The sequence below is a fragment of the Podarcis raffonei genome, chromosome 2 (genome assembly GCF_027172205.1).
Source record: "Podarcis raffonei isolate rPodRaf1 chromosome 2, rPodRaf1.pri, whole genome shotgun sequence".
NCBI lineage: Eukaryota > Metazoa > Chordata > Lepidosauria > Squamata > Lacertidae > Podarcis > Podarcis raffonei.
The window spans coordinates 75,269,726-75,291,429 of record NC_070603.1 but is presented as its reverse complement, the minus strand read 5'-3'; the positions used below and the strand labels follow the sequence as shown (position 1 = coordinate 75,291,429).

The 21,704-nt window shown below is 42.1% G+C and overlaps 1 protein-coding gene across 2 annotated transcripts; it reads right to left on the bottom strand.

Annotated features, from left to right (window-relative positions):
• Positions 1-1,395: 1,395 nt before the first annotated feature.
• WDR82 (WD repeat domain 82) lies at positions 1,396-21,320 on the bottom strand. 2 transcript variants are annotated; one of them, XM_053377529.1, is made up of 9 exons: positions 20,857-21,320; positions 15,076-15,173; positions 9,904-9,970; positions 9,657-9,759; positions 6,499-6,615; positions 5,944-6,099; positions 4,311-4,380; positions 3,940-4,082; positions 1,396-3,550 (listed from the first exon to the last, which is right to left on the bottom strand). In XM_053377529.1, exons 1-9 carry the CDS (start codon positions 21,015-21,017, stop codon positions 3,521-3,523), a joined length of 945 nt encoding a protein of 314 aa, XP_053233504.1. In that variant the 5' UTR covers positions 21,018-21,320; the 3' UTR covers positions 1,396-3,520. The 2 variants fall into 2 exon arrangements, with proteins under 2 accessions (XP_053233504.1, XP_053233505.1); XM_053377530.1 differs by having other exon boundaries at positions 9,660-9,759; positions 20,857-21,319.
• Between the last annotated feature and the right edge of the window lie 384 nt (positions 21,321-21,704).

Below are 21,704 nucleotides of genomic sequence, written 5' to 3'. Positions count from 1 at the left end.
CCCAGGTTAACTAAAGCATATTGCTACCTCCCCTCTTACCAGCATACCTAGAAGACAGAACATTATTTTTAAAATAACAAACCATCAATATGGGCCAAACTACTCAGTAGCTTCTAAAACCCTACAATTTTGAGTGCCATTTAGAAAAGGAAAACTGAAGGGGGCAGAAGGAGATGACCAGAGACAGTCTTGTCTCCTACAGGTACAATACTCTTCAAACAGCATACATGGTTTAACAGTAAAATCAACCTACAATATATTTTTGTACAAACACTGTATTTAGCATTTCATGACAACTTTACACACATTCTGTTCCTTGTTAGACAAGCCAGTCAGGTTTTAATGGGATTTGTTTCTGCATGAGACTGCAGCCTTAGCTCACATACCCTGTGAAGTTCATTCTTTGATTAAAACTATAATTCCTAATGCATCCTCATTTATCTCTTTTGAAATGGGCAATACTCTATAGAGCTATGAAGCTGAGAGTTAAACGGGCAATAGTAAGTTGTAAGCACCAAGACAGTAGTTTGCATATGGAACCATTTAACAGATATTTTTAAAAAATGAGTCCAGATGGAAGAGTAAGCAAACAGGCATACATATTATTAAAGCTGAACACATAGTCTACCATACACCTACATGCTATAAAAGTCTAAAACCAAACAACATGTATTTTTATAGAATAGAAGCAGAAACAAATTACCCAAGTTTTTGCCCAGAATTGTTTGACCAACAGTGCTCCCATTTCTCTAACAGACTATCTCCACACAGGTGGGGAAAACTTTTTCAGTCCATGGGCCACATTCACTCATGGGCAACTTTATGGGGGTTTTAAATAGGTCAGAGCAGCAGTTGTGACTCTTCCCTTTATATATTATTCTACGCTGCAGTCTGGTTTTTATTAGCTGCACAACCCTCAGTCTTCCATCTAGGCAAGTAAGACAGATCAAGAACACATTGCAGACAGATAAAATCACTTGGGGAAATGGTGGAGGCTGGACTCTAGTGAAGTTGTGTGAACTAGAAGGCCACATTTGGCCACCCAGGGATAAGGTTCCCCTTCCTTGGTGTAAAACATTTAGGGCCAATAAACCTATGTAAAAAAAAAAAAGGGTAAGAGGTTTGAGGGTCACTTTCATAACTGAATAGGCCTTAGAATCTTACCTCCTGGCAGTGCAGTAGATCTTCATAAAATCTTTATCTTAACATCTAGCAACTGCTTCAGAAGATGCATCTATTTTGGTAACTGGAAAAATTGATGACTTGCACACTTTGCTGGAAGGATACGGTATGTTCAAGAGTGAAGAAATACTGTAGCCAGGAAACATCCATTACATACATGGTGGGAACACTACGTGGCAAAGTTAATGGAGGACAGCAGTGCTCCTTGTGTCTTAATACTGCAATTTATTCTTGACTTTAACGTATCTGTAAAGTCTGCAAATACAGGTTTACAAAATGCAACATGTAACTTAGGATACATAATACAGTTAACAAATATGAGTTCATTTGCAAACAGTGCTTTTCTTTAAAAAATGGTTTGATCAAAACTAGCTCCCGGCAAAAGTAAATGCAGTACACATACACTCCACTGCCTACTGAGAACCAGCTTCAGTAGAGTAGCAGCTTACTCAAGGTAAAAAAGTAAAACACTCATTGACTTCTCTTTTTGTAGCAGAGTGGGCAAGATTTTATGATTAAAAAAATTAACTGAACTGCTCGTAGAAAAGAACATGCAGCTCAGTGCAGTACCATGCAAATGAATTACTGCCAAGAACATAATTGATGTAATAGTGCTGCCCCTGGATCTCAACACTGCATCTGACAGTCCTGCTAGTGCTGCCATACTGTGAATTAAAACAGAAGAAGCCAGGAGGTTGTGTGCTGATGCAGTTGAGGCAAATCCCTGAGCTGCGGCTACCTGCATCCTTGAACTTTGGCAGGCTCAGGAGAGATCCAGCCATTATCTCTGCAGAGTGAGCAACCGCTGGAAACAAACACAACAAAAAACCATGCAATTTAGTTAATAATAAGGCAATTGGAGTTATCTACCCCAGCAGCTCAAACTTAAAATGTTACATTCCTCAGCACGGCTCCTGCGCAGCAGCTCTTTGTGGAGGATGTAGAGAATGCCTGGGATGCAGTACTGTAACATGTACCACCAGAGCATGTTCTAAATGCAGAGGAAAGTTCTCCAAAGGTGTGAACAACACTTAGCAAAGCCAGGACATAGCCAAAGGAAACATGGTTCCGTATCAAAATGCTAGTGGCTTTAAGAGTGAGGGTTTCATGGGAGTTCAAAATCACTAGAGCATGAAGCACTGAAATTGTGCTTACTTGGATGATAATTATTGAAATGTGCAGGCACTAGTTTTAAGTACTTGGTAGTGAAGACTACAAAGCAGTAGGCCAGATGCACATCACTATAATAGAACAGCTGACCTTGATTTCATTTCCTGTTGCCACATGACATGCTTACTTACATGTCCCTTTGTTCTTCAGCAAAAGGACTCACAGGCCAAGAAAGCAAACAAGCTGGAAACAAACTGGAAATTCTGCAGTCCCATCAAGTTAGTTTGACAGAGTTAACTAAATTTGCACTAACAGAATGACCCCATTCACAATGGGCGGAAATATTTAGGGAAGGGGGCAGTACAAGCTGTGCCTAGCCTTGGAGGAATGGAATGGAAGTATGGAGAACAGGAAGACTGATGTGTGAAAGGCAGGTGAAGAACCAAGACTAATTCCACAATACTGTATTGGTCCAAATGTTACTTTTTAATATCTAAAAGTAAAAAAATATGCTCCATCCACCCCCTCCCCATATTTACATAATCAGTTGCAATTACACTGAAAGAAGGGGTACAGAGAATGCATTTCCATCCAGTCTGTTTTTAAATGCATTTTACAGCTGAAAACTTCTTTATTGCTTAGGATCATCCACGCCAAGTCCCTGCATGTCCTTGACACTGCCATGTCAAGGAATCCAAAATGTCTATAAAGTCTCATGGGAGTATTAGTAGCATAAGAAGCTTTCTCCAAGAATGGGGTAGTTGCTGTATATATGGCACAAAGATTTATGTGGCACAGAGAAGCACTTAAGGAGTGCAGAGTGTATTTACTGTTGATATTTCAGAACAGAGAAAACATTCTGGAAAGTTTGTTTTTAAACAAGCCCAGAATCCTAGGAGCTTACAATTGATAACCCTCACTTAAAAACAAAAGGGACTGATGTATCAACATGTATTTGCTGTGCCAATATTAAACCAAAGCTCTGCTACAATTCAGGACGATACTTGCTAGGATCTCAAGTTCCTGAACTGGTAGGTGCGCAGCCAAATGAAAAAATCCTTTTGAAGGGATGCAGCAAAGAGCCTGGCATACCAAAATAGAAATAGGATGTGCTGCATGGGAGCATTCAAGTCTGCGATGTGATCCCAGTACTTCTATTACAGTCTTCACAAATACGTTGCTGTCAGTACAATTTGAAAACTGTCCAATGGAAAAGATGAATCCGGAATTAGTCATCTATAGTGGGTAACCAAAAGGCCTGAAAGAAGAAACAAAATCAGTGTGATTCTAGTATGTCTGCCAATTTTCTAATTACAAAGAACTGTTCAATATAAATTCAGAGTTTATACTTCCTGCTTACATAGTCCATGTGCATTTTGAAGTGCACTGTTCTGTAAGTATGTTAAGGGGACAGGAGTGCACACACAAGCCTCACAGCATCGTATGCACACACAGGGTCCCTGACCTTCCCCTGCAGGGGGCTTGAATGCAAGTAGATTTCTCTGCAATCAACTCTGCTTTGACAAGGTCCTCATCCCTACAAAAAGCTGTACTCACTTTCAAACACCCATAAGGAGTGCCCATTTGTCCGAAGCATGCACATATTCAATTTGGCTGGGGTTCTGTAGAAACATATTGTCTCCTTACCATATTGGAGCATGCACTGGCAAAGGTCATAAATCTTGGGTTGAACTGTAAACAGGTAATAGGGCCTGTGTGCTTCCCATCTAGCACTGCTACTTTCATTCCAGTCTCTCCATTCCAGACGTGGATCTTCCCATCCTCTGATCCTGTAAATTGGATTATGCAATATTAGTATGAAGCACCAACAGGAGACCAATTAATTAAGCAACCCAACTGATTTTCAACTGATGGCACAGCCAATATATACAAAACAGCCAGATACACCCCAGAAGGGCAGAAATCTTTTCAGGCCATAGGCTGCATTGGAAGTGACACTGAAATTACTTTTCAAACTTGGTGTTCCCCAGTTACATAAAGGAGTGTGGCTCTCTTACCAATCATTATAAACTGAGAGTCTGGGGTGAATGAAGCTTCCAGTGTAACAGCTTTTGTGTTGTTAAATCCCTGCAAAGAAAAAGGAAAAGTGAGTTTGGAGGCAAGAAAAGCAAAGAAGCAAGAATCCACTAGAGTCCAGAATGCTTAGTTAAATTAAATCCTTAAATCCTTTAGTTACCTGGGTTAGAAAGAGTGATCGAAGATTTTGGGAAGTAAATGGCAATTAGGCAGAAACTGTAAATATTTGAAGTATACTTGAAATTAAAGGGATATTAATAAAAGAAACTGATGTGCTGACAATCTAATCTTGCCAGACCCAGAGAACTACTGGGCCCTTGATGAACTACTGCAGTAAAAGAGTTTGGCTCAGCATAACCTGTGTCATACAGAAGCAGCATGTGCAACACCTTGGGCTGATAAGAGAATGAGGAAGGTCTTGTCTGGTGGCTTGGTGAATGATGAAGCCACTAAATGAGAGAAGCTAAGATGACATTACAGGAGAAAACTGGGTAAACAAAGTGGGTGGAAAAAATTGTTCCCACCTATGATCAATATAAAAACCTATAAAGGACAGGAGTAGGGTAGGCTTACTTTGTCTCTCAAAGGATAGAGAAAGGACCATGAGATCCATTGATATTGATGGCCACTGTTAATTATGAACTACTATGGAACTTAGAATAATCATGTCTTAAGTAGATGAACAAGAGGACTGTAGGAGGACGTTGCAATGCAATACCAAGTACTGTTACGTAAAGAATTCATGCTTTATCTGCTTTCTTTATCCATTACACTTGCATTGGGTAGTCTGCTTAATAAATTACTGTTTCAGTTGCACTATTGACTCACTTGTCACTCTTATTGGTTTAAGCCTTGTCTGCTAGGCTGCAATATTGAACCCTGATTTCCACCAAACAGTAATAGGTTTATGGAAGAAGCGCCTGATAGTGCCTCCTAAAAATGTCTGTAGCATAAACATTTAGACAGAATGATTGTTGAAAGATGAACAGCTGAGAAATCTTTAAAACAATACTAGTGGATCTGTACAATACCATATTTTTTTGCTCTATAAGACACACCCGACCATAAGACGCACCTAGTTTTTAGAGAAGAAAAACAAGAAAAGCCAGCAAGAGCCGCAGACACGCTCACTCGGCGCAGCTCTTTAAAGATAGAGTGGCTCTTGCTGGCTTTTTCGGGAGGTGGAAAAAGGGACTGATGGACTTCCCTCTGTCCCTTCTCCCACCTCCCTGAAAACCAGAGCAAGCTGCGCAGCTATCTCTGAAGCCAGCACAGCAAGAGGAAGAGCTGCGCAGCGCCTCTTGTTGTGCTGCCTTCCCAGCGAAGCAGGATTAGGGACGGAAGGGGCTCCATAAGGGCTCCCTTCTGTCCCTCCTCCCGCTTCGCTGGAAAGGCAGCACAACAAGAGGTGCTGCGCAGCTCTCCCTCTTGCTGTGCTGGCTTCAGAGATAGCTGTGCAGCCTGCATTCGCTCCATAAGACGCACACACATTTCCCCTTACTTTTTAGGAGGAAAAAAGTGTGTCTTATGGAGCGAAAAATACGGTACATCTCACCTATAACTAAGGAAGTTTAAGACAGAGAGCACCCCAGAAAGTAAGGAAAGCAGCCTCACCGCAAATGTATGAAGAACAGCTCCTTTAAAGGCATCTATGAGTCGGATGAACCCTCCATTGGTTGATATAAGAACAAGTTTACCATCACTGCTGAACTTCAAACCAGTCCACTCACAGGTTCGGTCATACTGCATCTTAAAGGTAGCAAATGGACCCTTCAAGAAAGAAAACCAAATAAGGGCATATAGCGGAACCATCTCAATCATTCTATTTATGAAAGTTAACATGAACCTGCACAAACACAGTCATACAGAATTATTTTTGTTGTGAGAAGACTGAAGGAGCCAGTGAGCATCTCTTGGTCACTGGGACGCTGGCAAAGAATGTTGGTCTAGATAGACCCTGATCAGATAGGGCATTCTTCCAACATGAATGAAAACTCAGGACCACTTAACAAAAATTACGTTTTACTTTAATAGATCTAGAGTATGGCTTTTGTTTTCTAGAGTTAAATGCATTATATCTGAATCACAGGAATTCTGCCCGTTACAGACATGTTTATAGAGATCTCTTGGGAATGTTTACAATCTCAAATGCACCTGAACACTACATACCTTATCAAATGAGCGAAGATCATAAAGCTTCACCATTTCGGAATTGACCCCAGCTGCAAAAATCAGCCCCTCTGGATCAAATGAACACACAGGCTTCCCTTGAGGATGCATCAAGCCCTATAATTTGGGAAATTAAAATAAATTACTCCACGTAAAACAAAATGTGTTATTTCTATTACTGTTAAATCACAATACAAGCAAGAACACATGCACTCTCTCTCACAGTCAACAATATACATTATAATTATTTAATAATAATAATAATAATAATAATAATAATAATAATAATAATAATAGAATTCATGCCCACTATATTTCTAAACCAGAATACTGAGTTGGAATGATTAAATGTGAATCATTAACAAAGATGAATCACTAACAGGTATGCATGTAGTTTCCTAACTACTGTGGCAAGCAATGCCAGCATATAAATATAAAACTACGTATTAACAATTATATCACAATATCTAGTATTGCTCTATCACAACACTGTTAAGAGATTATTTAAAATTTCCATGGTTCAACATATAATTGAAAAACCTTAGTTGTGAATTATGTCTTCTATATGATTACAGCCAAACCCACATTTTCATTGGTGCCACAGATACCTGTAAAACACCATTCAATATATATGGGTGGCATTACTTGAGTCTAAGCTCTGTGAAGAACCAAGGAAAGTTAGTATTTATAGGTAACGTGCCTCGGCATAATCTTATGAGAGACATATTATAAATTACACCATTTTTCTGGACCTCATAAACAATTGCTAAATTACAGTTTACTTGGTTTTTTGACAACTCTGTACATGACTGTCAGAGAACTGCATCAGAACAGGGGCGGGAAACAGAGGGGCAGTTGTGTTACAGGGAGCCTCCGAAAATCTTGCAAAGCAGTTCTTCTTCCAGTGATGAGGAAAACCCCACCTCCAGTGGAGAAGAGGTGAAAGGACCAGAGGATGCTGGTGGGAGCCTCAGCACCACTTCTGGCAAAGCCGGCCAGGAGGGAAGCACGCCCCCTCTGTCGCCCACCCTGCGCAGAAGTCTAAAGCGCAAAGAGGGATGGAAAAGGCTGGGCGTAACAAGGCTTTTATGCTGGAGGAGGTCCAGGAAACAGGCACTCCTGGATTCTGCTAGTGATTGAGGCAGACATGAACTTTGGGTTTCTGCACTGTAAATAGTTTGCACCAAAATAAAACCTGTAAAAGACAGGTTGGAGTCCTGCCTGCTTACTCATGAGCAGCCACCCTCGCCATCTGACACTTAGGTGTTCCAAGTAATACAATTTAGTTAAGATATATTCATTTTGTTTAAAGGTAAAGGTAAAAGTAAAGGGACCCCTGACCGTTAGGTCCAGCTACAAAAGATAAGCTAAAGTTGGATCTAAGAGGAATTGATGGTGTTCATATAGGGAGTCCTAAGATCTTTGTTTAAAATTTATTTAATTATAGTTCTGATTTTACTCCTCCCCAAAGCTCAGCCTCAGAGCTAAAGCCTTGGCAGAGAAAATACTCAAAATAGGAACTATCTGCTTTTGAATCTGAACAGATGTTTTGACAGCAGCTATCTGAAATTTCCCAGTTAACGTTTCACCAAGAAAAAGGTTGCAGGTATCTAAATGCCTGTTTGTGTTTACACATTTGGCCATCAAGCAGCCATTTACATTTTTGGGATATTTAAGCAAACATAACCTAAGAGTGCTTGATTACTTCCTACAGTGATTCAAATCTAGACAATGTTAGTTAAGCCTACAGTGGTACCTCGGGTTACATACGCTTCAGGTTACACACTTCACTAAGCCAGAAATAGTGCTTCAGGTTAAGAATTTTGCTTCAGGATAAGAACAGAAATCGGGCTCTGGTGGTGCGGCGGCGGCAGGAGGCCCCATTAGCTAAAGTGGTGCTTCAGGTTAAGAACAGTTTCAGGTTAAGTACGGACCTCCAGAACGAATTAAGTACTTAACCTGAGGAAGCACTGTATCTTATTTCATGATAACAATGCTAGGTTATTGGCATAAAGCAGAGCTGAAATCTTTCATTCGACCAAAGCAGACATTTCTGCAACAATGTTGTTTATGCAAAAAATGAAAAGTGGGACCAAACTATAGCTCTCCTTTACCCGTTTTTATCGAAACTGCTTATATTAAAACATCATTAATGCACACTCTTAATTGCAGGGGAGTGTTCTAATGCAGAGTCTGTACAAGTCACGGTAACCTTTTGTCAATATTAGTACTGGTGAACTTGTGTGCCACAGCTGGTCCTTATTTACTAAATCAAAGGCTAAGATGTTAGGATATTTCCGTTCCACCTTAAAAGGGAGCAGGCTTTGTGAGTCACAGAGTCTGCGTATTTCCTGTTCACAGGATGTTTCTGTTGTGTCTTTGCTTTCGTTTCTCTCTCTGCCTGAGCAGACCGAAGCAGGCAGTCATGTTTTTTCTTTGTTCTGACCAACACTGAATAAACTTGGAAAAATGCTCTCCTGCGTTCATCTTTCGCTGTGCATTATCTGCTGATAGAGTGTGCATCAGCTCTGGAATGTTACAAGCTATTTTTCTGGAGCTCGTGTCGCTAATTGCTGATACTGTATCTACGGGAGATCGATGGATTGTCCGGAGGTGACGTGGGGGCCATGATGGCTGATATCTCCCTGGCAGTATCCCAACAATCAATCAAAGTTACAAATTAATGTTTATTTGTGTCCTTGATATATTTAGAAATCAAATAATGTAACAGAGATATCCAATCAGATTCCAGTGCTTCCTACAACTACCTTGCTCTTCATCAATAGAATAATTCTCTTCATCCCAGAGTTGCAGCTTTTGAGGAAGAAACTGGATACATACCCAAAGGCTGAATATTTGCTATAATTGTGTGGGTAACAACCATGCATAAGGTTTAAAAATATCACTAAGAAGTGTGTGCATGGAGGGAGAATGTTCTTTGGGACCACAACACATGGGGAGGTGAACATTTCCCTCCCCAGTTGTGATTCCAATGCTGAACCACCACAAATTCTGGCAATTAGATTTATAGGCTTGTAATTCCTTTGGTAACACACCATCTTTTAGTGGAATTGAATACTATGCTCTACAGTCTATTCTACATTCTGAAGCAGCCCTCCAGTGCACCTTATGCCGACTACCCATTAACCAATACTCAATACCTGGCAATTTGGAGATCGAAGATCCCAAAGTCTGATGGTCTTATCAAGCGACCCAGAAATAAAGGTATCATCCACTGGAGACATGGACAGAGCAACAACTCTGAAGGTGAGATAAAAATAAATGACACAAAACTATTTTTTCATCTTTCATTCTTGCCAATTTAAACAAGATAAAAATTCAACAAAATGCACCGTTATTCCTGCTTCTTTACCAGCAAAATTACGAGTGCACTACTCATCTTACCTTTTGCTATGTCCTGGGAAGTATCTGATGTATTTATTGTCGTGCAGAGAGAGGTATCTGATTGTATCTACAAGAAATCAACAAGGCAAACAATATTATACAGCAACCCTGCATCACCTGGCCAGTTTATTTCAATAGAGACAGTTATTTTTCTTGAAACACAGTTATTGTGTGGGTTAAAATTGAAGCCATGAAGTACAGTCTTCTGGCATAGCCTGAGCAAAATAGTACAGTACTTGCATGTCCCAGCATGAAAATGTTTTAGGTTTGAGCCAGTAGGAATAATATACTGTACTTTCTGTCTAAAAAATATAACCATTTCTCTACCTGCAGTTTGTTTAACTTTTAGCTGTGTTAAGAATTTAGCAGTCATGTAAACCTTATCCAAGTGCCAACCACCTCAGCTCAACAACTGCAGTTAAAATGAGAATTCTGGGATACTGAACTCTGAAAACTACTTCTGGATAAAAAGAAATGAACAGAAGTAAACAAGTAAAAGGCAACTAAATAGCAATACTTAAACATGTATATAAACACGAATAGAACATTGAGATTGATCACTTGCATTATATTTGCAGTATTTCTCAATCAGTATTTTCAACATACTTTTTTGGTTTGTACTCCAATTACAGCTAAGTAAGTTATACAGCAGATAAAACTAATCTTGTAAAATTATTTCTCAGTCTTTACTCAAAGTTATATTTATAAATGTTGATGTAAGTAAGTCAGCTTCTTCAAAAGACAAACTACAGTGGGAGAGCAAATAAGATGAGAATTTCAACTCTCAAGTGGAAAGTAACGATGCAGAACCCACACATTTTGCAGCCCTTTAATCGCATAAAAAATAATGTGCTTAAGTATTTTCCAGTGGAACTGATAAGAACATGCAGAGGGACGTAGACACATTTTGAAGAACAATTTTGCAAGCCAAAAATGAATGCCCAGGACAGACATGCTAGTCTGAAGAGCCAACTCTCTACCATGCATACTGCAATGCACAGTTTTTTTAAATTCCTGAATCTATTGTTTAAACACACACACATTTGAGAGAGACTGATGGTCTTTAAGTAGCAACAGTTACCTGGCACCAAACGAATGCAGGGAGGAAGCGCCTTGTTTTAGCAGATAAAGCTCTGTCCCAGGCAAGGCAGTGGCCTGTACAGTTATCTCCTGTACCGGGTGGTATCATAGACCCTCAAACTGTACAAACTACTACCTCAGCCTGGAATCAGGCAGGTAGAATTAGGCTTGAAAACTGAGACATTCTTCATAGAGGAGTACATCAGCAGAGCTGGTTCAAGCAGAAATTCAGAAACACCTAAATATTAATTCAAATACACAAATTGTGGCAAGCCTCCTGCAGGAAAGGACTTTGACTTGCCTGCCTCTTCCAAGAACATGTCCATACTGTATGAGTTCTTGAAATACTTCAGACATTCAAGATAGATACCTTTTGAAGCACATATCAGTGATGCAAGGTAGAAAAATTTTCTAATGTTTTCCCCCCATTTGTAAAAATCCTTTATTTCATAAAATTCATTAGTTACACATAAAACAGTCAAACTCTGCAGTTTCAAAGTTGTGATTAACATTTTGTAGATCACTATCCCTCAGAAGTGTGCATGAATATGTAATAAATATAAACATATTTTTGTGTGTTTGTTTTCCTTTAAATTTCAAACCCTGAGTTGTAGCCAAGCCTAGTAATACTCAAAGTAGACCAATTGAAATTATTAAACCTAGGGTCAGTGTCAACTATTCCATACTACTAGCAGAAGTCAGAACAATGACTTCCACTAAAGCAATGGGACCCCACCCAAAGCTGCTCTGGAGGGGCAGGAGAACACTAAGAACAGCATGTTGTGGGAGAAGAGGGGAGATCATTCCATAAGACAAGCAGAAAACACTAGTGCTGACAGAACAACATCCTTCATACGACAATGAATTCCTCCCCTGTTAGTAACGTCCATTAAGTTCAACAGGTCTACTCTGAAAAGGACTAGCATTGGACACAGCCCTATGTAAGGAAGTGTATGTTGCCAAGCTGTTATATCTCGAAAAGTATTTTCAAGTAAAGCTTTGGCTTGAATACAGCATTACAGCTTCAATGGCTAAGTTCGCATTCAACCCTGGTAGTGCTATGCAGATGAGCCTCAACTAGCCCAAACATGATTCACCTAATCCCCACTTCTTATTTTTACTAAAACAATCAATTATGTAAAATCAGACTCAATTGATTTAGGGTTTGGAAATTATTTATTTTTAATTTATTTGTTTATATCCCATCTTTCTTCCAAGGATCTTAAGGTACATATAGTTCTCCCCTGAACTCCGATTTTATCATCCCATCGACTTGTGAGGTAAGTTAAAGTGAGAGGCAGTAACTAGTCTAAGGGCACCCACTGAGCTTTAAGACAGAGTGGGGTTTGTACCTTGATTTCTCAGGCCCTAGTCCAACACTCTAACCAGTGCACTGTGCTGGTTCTGGAAAACCCATATCACTGCATACTTTAACACTGCCAACCATGGCTGAGGACTGTTTCATAATCAAGGAATGTGCACACATTTTGTTTTTTTAAAAGAAAAGTTAAGGAGCCATATCATAATTTTGTACACCCAGCAAGAGAAGGATGTGGTTAATTACTGCTGTGGTATCACCTCTATGCAGAGGCCAGAAATACTGGCCAGTTCTGAAAATATTCTGAATTTTAAGCTTTAGATTAAAAAACCTCAAGATATTATTCATAATACTTTTATTACCCTCTATGAATGCCTACAATTCTTCTCAGATAATTTTTAGAATATTAATGCCTTGATAATAAACTTGACTATTCTTTAAAGGACACCAAATATCTTAACATCTTACTCTCAGGTTATAACTGCTGAATTTGACAAAAGTTTTATTATTTTACTCAAGATGTTACTACATTGAGCCAAAATAGATATGAGTATAAAATAAATTCCTTGTACTTACAGCTTAAAAAGGATAATTTTAGAAGCTTGCCCTACAAAGGGCGAAAAACCTCCACCCTGCGGGCACAGGACCCAATATGGCAAGCAAGGCTGCTTTCCTCAAACATGCCCGCCCACCCCACACCTGATGGCATATATATGAAGACAGGTGTGGGACAGGTAAGGATGCAGCTACAAAATAACTGGGAGCTTAAATCAGCACCACCATCAAGCTTTACTAGAATTGGTTGCACTAAGGCAGGCTTCAACCTCGGCCCTCCAGATGTTTTTGGCCTACAACTCCCATGATCCCTAGCTAGCAGGACCAGTGATCAGGGATGCTGGGAATTGTAGTCGCAAAACATCTGGACGGACGAGGTTGAGGAAGCCTGCACTAAGGGGTTCCCCACTGAGCCCAGCTTTGTCCATTTGCAGGTGCAGTGTTAAATCAAATCATACTCACAAATGGACTTTAAAGGTGCTCACTGTAACTGCCAATAATTGGAGGCTGGCCCACAGGGGTATGTGGGCAAGGGAATGAAGCATCCAACAGGGGGGTGGGGAAATAAATTTCTCATCACTTCCAGAGGATGAAAAGCAAGCTAGAAAACTTGTTCAGTGTTTTAATCAAGCATGGTGTGTTCAAATGCTTAAATGTCAACTTAAGGAGACAACATTATCAAGTTAAAAGTCAGAAATTAATGATTGCCCACAAGATAAATGGTAGATGAGAAGCAGAAACTGCTCATCTGTATTAGAGTATGAACAGAGATATTGAATGGATGGAACAAGCCAGGTTTCAAGATGAGAGAGCTGCTGTGAGAGAGGAGCAAACATGTCAATAGTTGAGGAAAGGGTTGCACTGGTAGGATTGGGATATAAATTCAATAAATAAACTGAAGGTGGGAACTGCAGAATCTGCAGAGCAAGCAGAACAACAGAAGTGAGGAGAGTACCGTATTTTTCGCACCATAGGGCGCACCCAGTTTTTTTGGGGGGAAATAAAGGGGAAAAAATTATTTCCCCCCAGGCGCGGGGCTGGGGTCGGGGGAAGCTCGAGCTTCCCCCGACCCCAGCCCCCAAACAGGCAGCTCTCTGCAAGCCGTGGGAGCGCTCCGACTGCTTGCTGAGAGGTCCGCGAAGCCTGGACGCGCTGAGCTCAGCGCGCGCAGGCTTCAGCATGCAGGCAAGTCTCCGCAAGCAGTGGGAGCGCTCCCGCTGCTTGCGGAGAGGTCCGTGAAGCCTGGACGCGCTGAGCTCAGCGCGCGCAGGCTTCAGCATGCAGGCAACTCTCCGCAAGCAGCGGGAGCCCAGCGCTGGGCTCCCGCTGCTTGCGGAGAGGTGTGCGAAGCCTGGAGAGCGTGAGGGGTCGGTGCGCACCGACCCCTCTCACTCTCCAGGCTTCAGCGAAAGCCTGCATTCACACCATAGGACGCACACACATTTCCCCTTCATTTTTGGAGGGGAAAAAGTGCGTCCTATGGTGCGAAAAATACGGTAATTTGGGGAAATGGATGCGACTGAAAAAGAAGCAGGAAAAGTGTGGGAAGGATAGAATGAGTAGGGGGAAAAAATCAAAGCCCATATTCATAAATCTCTTTCAGGTTCACGTTTCTGCTCAAGACAAGCTCAAATACTAAAAAATGTACATCTGATGTGACCAACAGAACCCAGTCTGATAAAGATAATCAACATCGTTAACCACATAGAGTCATGTCAAATGAACTGTAATGTTTTTTAGGAATGAATTTATGAATTTACAGACCCCAATATATATTCCTAAGTAAACATAACACATTTACGGTTGGGGAAAACAAGAGATGAGGGCAAGTTCTAAGGCTGCAATTGTAACCTCACATACCTGGACGTAAGTCACACTGAACTCAGTAGGACTTACCTCTAAGTAGACATGGTTAAAATTGCATAAGCCAGTAGCAAAGTTAAGAGACACCTGCATACATGTTTAGCTTGCATCAAATCAATGGTTCAGGCTTTCATTTCACCCTGATTAAAAGTTCAGTCAAGAATTGACTAAGGTATCTCTTTAAAATAATAATTTAGAGATTAAACATTAAGAGCAGGAAAATATTCATTTACCTTCTAAAAGCTTGAATGAATAAACAACTCAATGTAGTCAAGCCCAATCTTTTGCTCAAGTATTTATTATCTATTCCTGCCAAAAAGCAGGTAGATATCAGAGACAATGAATAGATCACTTACCATCTATTTTATTGGAACTGTACACCACAGTGTTGGCAGCATGCGTGTATCTGATGAGATCCACTCCATACTTTTTACTGTATAGTGTTCTCTTAGGTCTGCCAGGAAGAAATACAAGAACGATTATACTTGTTCCAACATACAAGAACTCCGCTTAGCCATATCAAAACCTTTAAAAAAGCAATTGAACACCTTCACTCAAAGAAGACAACTGCCATTTTAAGACTGCTGTTTCTGTCACCTTTGATTACCACAAAATGAACTGTGACTAACAAATGATTTTTTTTTACATGCTAGTGTATGCCATTAAATAAAGAGATTGTGGGGCTAGAAACAGTTCCAATGAATATCTGGTCAGATTCAAAACAAGCTCACTTCAAACCATGGTGTCTGAAGCTGGTTTGTTAAACCACTCAGAGTTTATAATAAATCCTGGCCCAGATGACACAACAAGCAAAGATTCAGAGAAAAGTGAAACCAGATGCAGTCAAAAGCTTCCTTCTGGCTACACAGAGGTAGGGGAGAGGCGGTGGCAGTGCATAAGCCTTATTTCAGCTCCTTGGTATCATGTTAAACCATGGGTTAGCATGATGTGCAGACACAACCCAAATCCAAGCCCTAGATCTAATCTTCCACTACAGTAAGAAATTCCCTCATATCTGTCAAATCTTGTAACATACGCAAAAGGACTTTGCTCTTTACTTTACACATAGCCAGGCAGAAGTAGCACAACAAGGCAGCACTTATTTTGCCTGGCCCAGAGCTCAGCACGATATAGAAGACCTCTCCTATAACACATGGAGAAAACGTGGGGGAGGGGAAGGTTCAGAGGAAGTCATAAACATGTTTGGCTACTGAGTCATGCCAGTATTTCTGAATCTTTACCCAGGAAATTTAAAAGCAATCATTGTAGCTTGCTGCAAGAAGAGATTTGTTATCTGTCTCATCATAAAAACTATATATTGGCCAGGAGCTTATGAACTTTATGGATGAGTCAATTTTGAACTTGGGCCTTCCGCATCAAAACCCAGTCTAGATACTGCATCTCATAGGCTAAGTCACTTTGAATGTACCAGTAAACTATAGTTTAGTATTATAGGAATGAGCCATGGGATACACCAGGAAGGGGTGGCCAGAAGCATCTACAGTCGTACCTTGGTTTTCGAACGGAATCCGTTCCAGAAGTCCATTCGACGTCTGAAAATGTTAGAAAACCAAGACGCAGCTTTGGATTGGCTGCAGGAACTTCCTGCACTCAACTGGAAGCCACAGAAGACATTTGGGTTCCAAAGAACTCACTTCGGGGTTTGCGCAGTTTGGGAGCCAAAACATTCAAGTTGCAAGGCGTTCGACAACCAAAGTATGACTGTATTTTTAATTTTAATTACGATTCCTCCTTGTCCGCACTCCAGGATCTCTGGTTTGATTCAACTGATTCATGCAAGAATCATAAACCATGGCTAGAGAGTTTAATCAGAGTCCCAACTTTGGACGTAATTGTAGTTAGTTTAAAATTGAAAGCAGAAGCTTTCAAGCTCATCCTTCTCACAGCAAAAGGAATGTTGGGAATGCATAAGCCCAGGTTTGTGGTTTGCTCCTGTAACACTAAACCATGGCCTATAGTGGTAGATTATAGTATTTAAGCAATAAACACAAATACATTTTATTTTCAAACTTGTTGATACTGTAACATAGGTAGGGGAATGAAAATTATGTTCTTGCTAAGTGAAAGGGTTCAGGTTACAGGGTTCAGGTTACATACGCTTCAGGTTACAGACTCTGCTAACCCAGAAATAGTACCTCGGGTTAAGAACTTTGCTTCAGGATGAGAACAGAAATCGTGCTCCGGCGGCACGGTGGCAGCAGGAGGCCCCATTAGCTAAAGTGGTGCTTCAGGTTAAGAACAGTTTCAGGTTAAGAATGGACCTCCGGAACGAATTAAGTACTTAACCCGAGGTACCACTATACGGTGCCACTTCTATAACATCTAGCACTCAAAAATTCATTGCGCTCTGGTATGTTATGTCCTCTTCAAACTGACAGAAGCATTAGGTGAATGTGGGACACTTAATTACAATTTGTCTATCTGTGGTCAGAGTGAGAATCAACAGAGTAGAAGAACAAATACAAAAACAGCATGTAAACAGTGATTCAACAACAGGTGGCAAAATCCCCTTTTTGTTTATTATTTATTTAAACAATTTATATACTGCTTAACTATAACCACCTCTAAGCAGTGAACAAGAAATATAATACACAAAAAGGAATTTTTTGATGGAGCTATAACATTGGTCGGAACTATAAAAATACTTCAATTAAAATGTCTTCAGTAGTACAACAGGGAAGGGGGCTGTCTGACCTCAGCTGGAAAGGAGTTCCATAAAATTGAGCCCACAAAGAAGTGAGAAGGTAAGGAACTCTTTTTGGCTTGATACACACTCCCGTTGGGGAAAGGGAGGGAACAAACTGTATGTGTCACCAATACCAGCATGCAAGATCATAGGACTGCTTTCATGATAGTCAATTATTAAAAAGGCATTTATTTGGTCTAAGAACTGCCTTAAACAAGGAGAAAATAAAGCTTGCAGCTACACAACAACACATAGTCTGATTACATGTGAGTGTGCTTTTCATTGATGTCTCATTTCATAAGCTCTGGACACTCTTGCTAGGGGCAACCAATTTAACAAGTAAATGATTTTTTCCTTTGAAATTTGAAAAATTGCTTTAAACCTAAATCAGACAGATGCAAAAATAATATGGGTTTCAATAGAAGAAACTTTTTTTTAATAGAAAAGATAGCTTCATTCTTGGCAAAGATTTCACTATCCTCAAGGTTGACTGCGAAAGATTATTTGATGCTCTCAGAATGAAAACAGAAACCATGATTCCTATTCAGCAGTAGAATGAATTGGAACTGCCCCCCCCCGCCAATATTCTAAACTTTGCCCGGATAGGGTCAGCTAATGGAGTTAAGTACTTTAAAATACATGGAAAAGAGCAGACTCTTCAAGAGGGGAAGAAGAAGAAGAAGAGTTTGGATTTGATATACCGCCTTTCACTCCCTTTAAGGAGTCTCAAAGCGGCTAACATTCTCCTTTCCCTTCCTCCCCCACAACAAACACTCTGTGAGGTGAGTGGGGCTGAGAGACTTCAAAGAAGTGTGACTGGCCCAAGGTCACCCAGCAGCTGCATGTGGAGGAGCGGAGACGCGAACCCGGTTCCCCAGATTATGAGACTACCGCTCTTAACCACTACACCACACGGGAGAGCCGCAAATATGGGAACTCTGTCTACAAAAGACAAGAGTATAAATCATGGAGTAGAACTGATGACAGATTATATATCTATGTATAGTAAGAAATACTATTAATACAATTATTTTAAAAAACCCTATCTCACTGAATTCTAATAATTTATTATTATGTGTCTTTAAAAGTATTGGAAATTTTGTTTCCCTTCTTGACTCTTCAAGGTATCTAGCAGCTAATGTGAAAACAATCCTAACACAGCTGCACATTACTGATCAAAGATATACATAGAAAAACTGGAAGGTCACAGTCCAAAATGCCTAAAAATGCAACATAAATCAACATTTTACATTTGTAATGGTATCAGCAGTACCAAAGACGTGATAACACAGCTGCAAGGTGAAAATAAAAAATGACAACTGGCACCCGGCACCCTTCCCCCTAACTCTCACTCACACACAACCCAAATGTGATGTGGCCTAGGGTCTTCCATACCCATGTCATCCCTTTCCCTGTGTGGAGACTATGCACAACTTCAGTTCCCAACATCTGGTGTGTGCACATGAGGAGCACACACAAGTTGTGTGCTGGGACCACATGGATTAAATATGCAAAATGAATGTGTCTAACACCCAACCCATCCCCCAACAAAGTGAAGCAAGCTAGATACAGCAGGAAAGAGGAAAACCTCTTTGCCCTGCCTCCATGATACCACTGGTGGTTTGCTGTCAACAGAAGACAACCTCTGGCAGAGTCCCCAACCTCTGGCAGAAAAAAACCTCCCTTATAATCTACCCTCTAGCAGAGGCATACCTAGGGTCCCTTGTGCTCTTGAGCTGTATCCCCCGCCCCCATCAAATCTGAGCAGCAGGTGAGGTTGCCTGGACAGGAGGAACATGTCTCCTTGGGGCTGAATGGGGCAGCTGCACTGTTTTCTGCCTGGTAGCTGCTCTGAGGACCCTTTCCGTCCCCTCCTGCACCTGTAGCAGCAACAACCTTTCCTGAGATCCCATCAGCTGGCAAGGCAGGACCTGGCACTCCAAGTATAACAGGAGGATTCTGCCTGATGGGTGAATTTTGTGCCCCTAGCAAGGGCAAATGTCGCCAACCCCTAGGTACACCTCTACCCCACAGAAGCACAGATTTGGAAGTGGGGTAGGAACTACTTTATTAGTGTACCAGACTTTTAGTAGGCGAGCTGAAGAAAATTCTGTTATAGGTGTGATGCTGAAAATATCACATTCACTAGGATTTGGTAATCATTCACATTGTCTCAATGTTTTGGTCTAACATATAAAAGCAAGGAAGTGGGTCAAAGAAAGGTGCTTTCTGTATCGACTTTAACAAGACACTGAGTGAGAAGGAAAGAAAACTGAACATAAACCTTTATAAATGCATTTTATTTAATTGAAACCTACTAACAGAAGCAGCAAATTGCATTTGCAAGAATACTTATAATCACCAAATCATTTAGTAGGGCAACACAAATGGAGTCGTGTCTGACCCGATTGCCGGTATAATTTCATCTTCATTTTCTCACAATGATAAAAATGAAAGGGCAGCTACTTAGCAGTCTATCTATTCTACAGCATTATATCTGGTGCTACTGACGGGACAATTAGACTCACTTCATGTTCCTCTGCTGAAACAACCATATTCCAACTGAGGTACTTTTTTATACATCACGCCTTTCTCCACTCAGCCCCAGTATACCTACATCCCTAACACATCCATGTGCTAAAGATCCCACAATAATGCTATCTTGTTGAAGTCACCATCAACATAGAGATTTTCTCCTAAACCCCTAGGACCAAGCACACTGCTTATTTGCATAGATAAATACAAAGGTTAGGGGGCACAAGTGTCAACACAGGCAGGGAGGGGAACCCAATAATAGAACTGTAGTGTTGGAAGGGACCCAGGGATCATTTAGTCCAACCCCCTGCAATGCAGGAATAAGCAGCTGCCACATACCAGGATCAACCTTGGCGTTATCAGCACCACGCTCTAAGCAATCTAGGCTGACAAACCAAGGGGGGGGGGGCCGTTTAGCTGATTCCTTTAAGATGTACAACTTGCTTTTCTCTAAGGCAGGAAACACCACCAATCCTTATAGAGCACTTGCACTTTCCCAAGAATATTAGAAGATAAGGCAGGCCCTACTCACAGATTTCACAGTGTGATGAGGCGGCGGGATACAAATGGGGGGGGGCTATGCCCTCGGTTCCTCCCTCCTTGGAAGTCGGGGCATCCCACCAACCCCGAGGCGCTTCTTGTCCTTCAGCCGGTCCTGCCAACAACACACCCACACTGGTCCCCAAGCCACCCTCCTCCACAAGTATCCTCAGATGCCGAGAACCGGTTTATTTTTAATGTTCTAAATTTCTCTCTTCAAGCCCCCCCCCCGCTCCACTGACTCCCCTTCACGTGCGAGAGGTCTGAAGGGCCTCCTCCCGGCTTCAGAGAGAGCCTCTCTCTCTGCCCCCCCCCCGCCTGCCCGGGCCTGCCCGCCCCCTCCCAGTACACTCACTTGCCCTCCTGGCAGTCGTAGAGCACGATGGAGTCGTCGTCGCTGCTGGAGATGACGGTCTCGCCGTTGGGGCTGAAGTCGAAGCAGTTGATCTTGTCCGAGTTCTCGCGGAAGACTTTGGCCACGCGGAAGCTCCGCAGCACGTTGTCCGTCAGCTTCATGCCGCCGCCGGCGGGAGAGGAGGAGGAGGAGGGAGGGAGCCGGCGGGGCCTGCGCGCCGAAGAGGGCGCGGGGAAAGCGGGAAGCGCCTGCCTGGCGGCGGAGGGAGAGGAGGAAGCCGCGGGGAGGGGACCCTGGTGGGGCGGAGAAGCTGGTCGACGGCGCCCTCAGGCGGGCTCGAGTCAAGCTGCGGGCGGCAGGAGGCGGCGGCGGCGGCGGCAGTTGCAGCAGCAGCGGAGGCTACTCATTGTGTCCGCCATTTTGCGGCTCCAGGGGGCCCTGCGAGGAGAGAGGGGAGCGCGCCGCGCGGAATTGTGGGGCAGCGGAGGGAAGCAAGGCGGAAGGAAGCGACCCTTAAAGGCGCAGGTGCGCCGGCGGCAAAGGGGGAGAGCAGTGGCTCACGGGATACAAGCAAGTCTGTCTGAGAGGCGGCTTGAGGGGGGAGGGGGAGCGGCAGCGGTGCATTGTGGGAGCCGGCGTTCCAGCCGCGTTAGATGTTAAGAGGCGGGCTCGTTCGTGCGCGGCCTCTTTCCAATCGCTCAGTTCCAATCGCGTGATAGAACGGTCGAGCGGGAACGTTCTCCTCTGTGGGCAGCCAGCCAATCCCTGTTGAGTGTAGAGCCCCGCCCCCGCTCACCTTGCGGTGATGCCTTCAGGTATAGCCAAGTCTCGCGAGTCCCCCAACCCGG

Coding starts and splice junctions, on each gene's coding strand:
- WDR82 (XM_053377529.1), bottom strand. CDS start 21,017: ATGAAGCTGACGGACAACGTGCTGCGGAGCTTCCGCGTGGCCAAAGTC. Junction 9,971..15,075: donor CAGTTCCAATAAAATAGATG/GTAAGTGATCTA, acceptor GATTTCTTGTAG/ATACAATCAGATACCTCTCT. Junction 6,616..9,656: donor GATCTCCAAATTGCCAGGTA/TTGAGTATTGGT, acceptor CCCAAATTATAG/GGCTTGATGCATCCTCAAGG.